General features: G+C 55.8%; 1 protein-coding gene across 2 annotated transcripts; it reads left to right on the plus strand.

Moving 5' to 3' along the window:
* Window positions 1–451: 451 nt before the first annotated feature.
* PGLYRP2 (peptidoglycan recognition protein 2) lies at window positions 452–6,484 on the plus strand. 2 transcript variants are annotated; one of them, XM_055343966.1, is made up of 6 exons: window positions 452–491; window positions 1,158–1,281; window positions 2,404–3,531; window positions 4,324–4,534; window positions 5,072–5,369; window positions 6,190–6,484. In XM_055343966.1, exons 2-6 carry the CDS (start codon window positions 1,191–1,193, stop codon window positions 6,277–6,279), a joined length of 1,818 nt encoding a protein of 605 aa, XP_055199941.1. In that variant the 5' UTR covers window positions 452–491; window positions 1,158–1,190; the 3' UTR covers window positions 6,280–6,484. The 2 variants fall into 2 exon arrangements, with proteins under 2 accessions (XP_055199941.1, XP_055199942.1); XM_055343967.1 differs by having other exon boundaries at window positions 458–599.
* The last annotated feature ends 1,026 nt before the right edge of the window (window positions 6,485–7,510 follow it).

Below are 7,510 nucleotides of genomic sequence, written 5' to 3' on the forward strand. Positions count from 1 at the left end.
GTTTTACCAGGCAGAGCCACCTTCTCTCCCTGACCCCCCTTCCCCGCCCCTTTCCCCAAATCCTTGGAAACTGGGACACAGAGATTTCCTTGGAATCCCCTGGGGAGTGGCCTCCATCCCCTCCCTCCCAGGGCACCTTACTCCCTGAGCCCCTACTGTGTGATGCTGGATCCCCAGAGAGAGGATACTCTATATCTGCAGAAGCCGCCCCCCTTCCCCCTGGGGAATCCCAGGTCTGGCTCAGCCTGGGCATTCCCAGGCCCGCCCAGGATCTGCCCCATGCTGAGTCCTCAGCCTGGTGGGCCTCCTGGAAACTCCCCAGGCTGGTTTCAGGGTGGGAGGCCCACAATGAAGCAATTCACACCGCAGCCCCAACCACTTGGAGCCCATCCCACCTGACACTGGGATAAAGGGGAGGCAGGTTCATCAGTACAGGACTCAGCCACCCACGCTGCACCAGAAAAGAGGAGGACCCCTCACTGTCAACCCAGGTGAGCCCAGAAGCCAGCTTCTGGGACAAAGCCAGGGTCTTGAATGCTCCAGCCCCATCCCTGCTCCCCCACCACCTTTGGATGCTTGGGCCCAGGACCTGGAACTGGGTAAGAGGTGATAGCTCCTGATCCCAGGGGCTCAGAGCAGGCTTCATCAAAAACAATCCCCAGCCCCTGCACCCACCCTTTGCCTGAGATTGAGGTGCTGGCAGCAAAGAAGGCAAGAGGCAGTCCCAACACAAGGTCTTTCCTTCTCTCTTCTCCACCTGTACAGCCAGTCTTACCAGTTGGGCAGGCAGGTGAGAGTCCCCTCTGGTGGCCAGCTGCAGCTCCAGAATAATAATTACAGGAAGTGAGTAGGGCTTGCTGGACTGGCCTCAGTCTACCTCTCTTGGGAATGGGCAGAGTTGTTGGAGTGTAAACTACTTGGGCTCCAGGCCCCTCCTGGGATGGGCCTGGCTTGCTGACCCTTGACCTCAGCCTGGGAGGGACAGGATAGGATGGGAGAGCCCCTGAAATCCAGATGACCTTGACCCATGGCACTCTGTTTCCATGCTTCCACTACCTCCCGCCCACAGCTCCGCAAGGGGCAGCCATGTCATTCACCCCTGGACTTTGACAGTAGCCAAAGGCACTGCTCAGTTCTCCATGCCTATCCTCTTCCAGTTCTGCCAAGGTCTCAGCTAAGGTCAACTGGAAATGCCCCTCAGAAGCTGGAACCCCCCAGTGGTGGCCCAGGGTGTCTTCTGGATCTTGCTCGGATTGCTGCTGCGGCTGGAGCCAGGGACAGGTGGGTCAGAAGGCAGAGATCTGGGGCCAGGACTCAGTGCTGCAAAAGTGGACTGCTGCCCCCTCTGTGTCCAGCCCTGTACAGGGTGATGCTGGATACCTCAGGAGGCCCCAGTCTCAAAGAACCTCCAGTCTCCAGATGCTTCCCATGAGGTCAGGACAGGAGCTAGGGGCAGGGCTTGGGGCCAGAAGAGCAAAAATCAGGAAAGTTTCCTGGAGGAGAGAACATAGATTTAGGACAGGAAGAAGGATAAAAACTCTACTTGATGGAGAAACAGGAAAGGGCATTTTAGGCAAAGAAAAGAACAAAGTTATAGAGGAATCATAGTGTGGACTGTCTGGAGAAGAACCTGGATTCTGGACAGTGTAAGGATTAAAACTTCCTGGGTTCAAATCCTGCCTCTGCCACTTCCTAGTTGTGTAACCCTATGCAGATGATTCAACCTCTCTGTGCTCACAGGGTCATTGTGAGGATTAAAGGGGTTAAATTTTATAAGTCGCCTAGAATGGTGCCTGGCACATAGTAAATGTTTAACAATTATCAGCTATCATTCAACATCCCACTCCGCTCTGAGCCCAGCATTCCTAGGTTCCAGGTTCAGCCACTGACATTTCCCTTACAGGGCACAAGGCCACTCTCTCCCCTGGCCATCCCTAGAGACACCTTTCCCTCTAAAAATCCCCCAAACTCCAATCCATCACAAAGAACTGTCCATTTCCCCCTCAAAACACCTGGGAACTCTGCCCATTTTTGTCTATCACACTGCTTCCACCCTGGCTTCGGCCACCTTCATTGCTTACACCCACACTGTGTCCCCTTCCCTACTCTAGCCTCCTCCAAGTCTGCACTCCACAGGGTAGCCAAAGGGGCAATCTTAGAATATTAGCCAGGCCATGTCCTTCTCCTGCTCATGAACCTGCCATGGCTCCCCAGTGCTCACTGATCGTCTAAGCTCCTTAACCTGTTATCTGTGCCTCAGTCTCCTCATCTACACAAGGACAGTGGTGGTGGTCATAGGGTTGTCTGATGAAGAGTTGGGGGCACTGAGAAAATGTGGAAGCAGCAGGTAGAGGAACAAGGGGGTACTGGGCCACTGGACTAATGTTGTTCCTCCTCCTGCAGCAACCCTACCCCTGCTCATGGACTCTGTCATCCAGGCCCTGGCTGAGCTGGAGCAGAAGGTACCAGCCACCAAGGCGAGCCACGTGGCTTCTGCGTGGCTGCTGTTAGTCCAGGACTCTGGCCCCCGTGATCTCCTCCATCACTTCCTGCTGGAGCGGCAAAATCTCAAAGCCACCAATCTGGATCCCTACCAACTGAGCCCAGAGCTTAGAGGCCTCACCAAGGACATGGCCCACCATGGTATTCAGGACAGGCAGGAATACGGAGTGGTTCTGGCACCCGATGGCTCAACAGTGGCTGTGGAGCCTCTTCTGGCAGGACTGGAGGCAGGGCTACAGGGTCGCAGGGTTGTAAACCTACCCTTGGACAGCACAGCCACCCCTCTGGATGCTGGAACCACCTTTCCAGACACTGGAGTCATGGTTCCTGATGTAAGAGCCACATCCCTAGAACCCAGGGATGCCCCCCCAGATGTCACCTCTGCAGATGTTGGAGCCACATCTCCAAATATTAGAGCCACCGATCTCGATGTCAAACCCACCTCTACAGGTATTAGACCTGGCTCTCCAGATGTCCCAGTCACCTCTCCAGATGTCCACACTTCCTTGCCAGGTGCCAAAGCCAGGTCCCCAACCACTGTGGACAGCCTCCTGGTGGTCACCCTGGCCAGAGACCTGGGTCTGGCCTTCCTCCAGGGCCCTCAGACCTGGAGCCATGCAGGCCTGGGGACTGAGGGTTGCTGGGATCAGCTATCTGCCCCCCGGACCTTCACACTCTTACACTCTGGGGCATCGCCAGTCACCATGGCCTTCCTCAATGGGGCGCTGGATGGAGTCCTCCTTGGAGATTATCTCAGCCGAACCCCTGAGCCTAGGTCACCTCTCAGCCACCTGCTGAGCGAATACTATGGAGCCGGGGTGGCTGGAGATCCAGGATTTCGCAGCAACTTCCGACGGCAGAACACAGCTGCTCTAACTTCAACCCCCACCTTGACCCAGCAGGTATGGGGGGCCCTCATCCTGCTACAGAGGCTGGAGCCAACACACCCTCAGCTGAGGGGCATGAGCCAAGAACAGCTGGCAGAGGTGGCCACCAATGCTACCAAGGAATTCACTGAGGCCTTCCTGGGTGAGAAGGGTCCCCACACCCTATGATCCTCACCCCCCAACACAGATACAGACACTCATAGCTTCATTTGGTCAGGGGGATCCAGGACCGATTCCAGAGGGAGAAATAGCAGTTCAGGCTGGGGAGCCAGGGCAGCTGCACAGGTAAGGAAAGGCTAGATTTGAGTCTTAAAGGATGAATAAAAGTTCATCCCCCCCCCCAAAAAAAAAGGCTGGGGGAGGTAGAGGGCATTTGAGGAGGTGGGCTCAGCACATACAAAGGCACAGAGGTTCAAGTGGAAGTTCAGCCAGTTACTCCTGTGCATCTTTAGGGAAGTTGCTTCAGTTCTCCGAAACTCACCTTCTTTAGTGAAGCCTGGGAAGATCATTGGTTCCTCTTGGATGTGCTGGGTGGCTTAAAGACGAAGCAAGTAAAGCAAGTAGCACACAATCAGAGTATGATAAATGGGGGCTGAAATTCCTCTTTTCTCACTGTGGCTGTCCCTCCCCTAGAACTCAGAGCAGAGCCAGCTGCAGAGTGTTGAGTCCTGGATTGCAAAGGGCCTTAAAATAAGAGCTAAGATTCGTGGGGTTCATCCTCAAGGTGATGGGAAACATAGCAGATATTGCAACAGGACTGAGATGCTGTTAAATTTAGTTTGGATCCCAGTGTGTGTGTGTGTGGGGGGGTGTCTGGTGCGAGATGGACATGTCCTCAAGTCTGGAGGGATGGTCCATATGCGTTCTAATGGGGGTGTAGGCGGCGGGCAGAGAAACGCTGGCTGACCCCAGCCCTGGACTTCCTTCTCTGCAGGGTGCCCGGCCATCCACCCCCGTTGCCGCTGGGGCGCCGCGCCCTATCGGGGCAGCCCGAGGTCGCTGCAGCTGCCACTCGGGTTCCTGTACGTGCATCACACATACATTCCCGCGCCACCCTGCACGGATTTCGCGCACTGCGCCGCCGACATGCGCTCTATGCAGCACTTCCACCAGGATACCCGGGGTTGGGACGACATTGGCTACAGGTAAACTGCGCGGGTGGGCTCGGGAACCTCTTAGGAGAGAGACAGGGTGGGCGGGGCGGGGACCAGGGGGCGGGGCTTGGACTGGAGCCAAGGGGGCGTGCCGGAGGAGGAGTTTGGGGAGAGCTGAGAAAGGTGAAAGGGGGCGTGGTCTTGACCGGGTCCTGGCTCTCGCGGTGGGATTCTTGGGTCTAGGGTAGGAGCTAGGAAAGGACGCAGGACCTGTGGTTAAGACCTGGGTCTGGGACGGAGCAGTGATGAAATAAGACCTAAGGCTGAAAAGGTCTCTGAATTGGGCAGGAGCTGTACCTGAGACACCGAGGGCACTGGGTAGAAAGGGAGGTGGCCAATGCCGACGGACAGATCCAGAAAAATAGGATGGTTTCTGCAGTGGCACTTGGGGAGTGGGAGGAGGATGGACAGGGCAGAGCCACAGCGACCGGGCGGGACTTGGGTCAGGTGCAGAACTGGGGCGGGGGCCGGAGGAAAGGCGGGGCCGCCGTCGCGCCGCGTGGCCCTGCTTCCCTCTTCCCCCTACAGTTTCGTGATAGGCTCAGACGGCTACGTGTACGAGGGCCGCGGCTGGCACTGGGTGGGCGCGCACACGCTCGGCCACAACTCTCGCGGCTTCGGCGTGGCCTTCGTGGGCAACTACACTGCGGAGCTGCCTACCGAGGCTGCGCTTCGCACCGTGCAGGACGTGCTCCCTGGCTGCGCAGTGCGCGCTGGCTTCCTGCGGCCCGACTACACGCTGCTGGGCCACCGCCAGCTCGTGCGCACGGACTGCCCCGGGGACGCGCTCTTCAACCTGCTGCGCACCTGGCCGCGCTTCGCAGCGGTGAGTACCAGAGGCCGCACTACCTCAGCCTGCAGCCGGTCCCTCCGCACAAGCTCGCAGCGCAGCCCTGACCCCTGTCTGCCTGCAAAACCTCGGCAGGCCCCTGACTCCTTACTGTAACCCCTGTGCCCACACGCAGCCTCAGCCAGGTCCCCCTTGCAGTCCATCGATTCAGGCAACCTAGGCCCAGACTTCAGTCGTTCTACTTGCAACAGCCCCTGCCCACTGTCCTGCTCCTGTACAATCTCAGCTCAGCCCTGACCCAGCCAGTTTGTGCTTTATCCACTCCCAACACCCCTGCCCTCCCAACCAAGGCATGGACCCTGGCCCTACATAGCCCTACCTGCCTGCACAACCTCACCCAGAATACCCAACCTTGGCCTCACCCTCATCCCCTACCCAAAGGGCCCCCTGTCCACACAATGCTAACTTAGCCTGTGACCCTCTACAGAAAACCCCTTTGCCTGTGCAAACTCTGTCCAGCATCTAGTGCTGTCCTGCAGTGCTTTGCCCAATCTCAGCCCTGAAGATGCTTGCTCAGCCCCAGCCTCCCTGACCCCCGATGACAGCTCTTATGATGGAGCAGTCTACCTCCAGCCAGCACACCTAGCCCCTGACCTTGATTACCAATTCTCTATATTCACACCTGCACATTCTCATGTTATCTGCGCACTGCCACCTTATTTCATTAAGCTGGCCTGCAGCCAGCATTGCACCCACCCCCTAACTTTGGGGTCCCATCCTCTTCCCTACCCAGGGTCTCACCATAACAGGGGCAGGCCCCTATTCCACAAGCCTCACACTCCCCTGTCTTTTCTAGAATGTGAATCCAAGAACAGCTAGGAGAGCCTCCTGGAGATCCAAAAGGAAGCCACCTCCAATGATCCTGCCAGCCACAGACCCCCAATAAAGAGACAGTGGAGTGGCATCCCGGTGGCTCAGTCAGTGAAGCATCTGCCTTCAGCTCGGGTCATGATCCCAGGGTCCTGGGATCGAGTCCTGCATCATCCAGCATCAGGTTCCCTGTTCCGCAGGAAGTCCTGCTTCTCCCTCTCCCTCTGCCTGCCGCTCCCCCCTGCTTGTGCACATTGCCAAATAAATGAATAAAATATTTTTAAAAGAGAAAGTGGAAAGAAAGCCTGTATCTATGCATCATCTGTGTTTGCACACATTGTCTTACTTTGTGTTTGCCAAGAAGTGGACCTGACACAAGAATTTGAGTACAAGTAGTTTGGGAGGGGAAGGTGATCCTAGGACTTATCATTTGGGGAGTGAGGAAGAGAGGTAGAGAAAGGAAGGCAGTCCTCTCAAGCAAGTTGGCACTGAAAGGACATGGAGCTCAATCCCACTGGGGACTTTGGGGGACAGTGTAAGACACACTCCTCAGAGTCATCCCACCGAAGAGAAGGGTGGAGTATTGATCCAAGGAAGCTGGGGTATTGATCCTCCAACCTTCATAGTCATTGGTTAAGGGCTGATCTCAGGGAAGTATTAATTCTCTGACACTTTGGGGCTGCTTGTTGCATGGAGAGAGTGGACTCCATCATCAGAGAAAGACCTCCAGTAAAAATGCAGGGAGTTGGAAGTGAATCAGTAGTCAGTGAAATGGGAAAGGCCCAGGGATACATCGGAACATGAGAAAACTCTAGGTGTGTGTGCAGTGAATGGATTGAGTGCAGTATGAATGAGGTGGGCATACCTAAGGTGTGTGCATCTGTGTGAACATGTCCAGCTCCAGGAAAGGGGTTTCTGGCCCTCACGGAATATTCTACTCCTTGGGACAGGTTCTAGAATTTGTCAGACACAGGGCAAAATGAAAATGCAGGGCCCCTTGTTCAAAACGCAAGAACTTTAATACAGCAACAGCAAAGCATTAAATCAAACGCAGTGTGGTGCCCTTGTAAGCATGGGGGTCCTGGGTGACTGCCACGTGCCCATGAAAGTGGTCCAACTCACCCCACCCTGTGAATTCTGGTCACCTTTGCCTTTGCACAAACTGTTCCTTCTATTGGGTGTGCTCATCCCATGGTCAGCTCCTTATGCTTTGGGCCATAAGTATCACCTTTCCAGGGAGGCCCTCCTGGATTTTTTCCACTTCTACTCAGCCTCTACTCCAGTCTATTTTCCTCCAAGTCATCCTC

The sequence above is a fragment of the Nyctereutes procyonoides genome, unplaced genomic scaffold (genome assembly GCF_905146905.1).
Source record: "Nyctereutes procyonoides isolate TBG_1078 unplaced genomic scaffold, NYPRO_anot_genome, whole genome shotgun sequence".
NCBI lineage: Eukaryota > Metazoa > Chordata > Mammalia > Carnivora > Canidae > Nyctereutes > Nyctereutes procyonoides.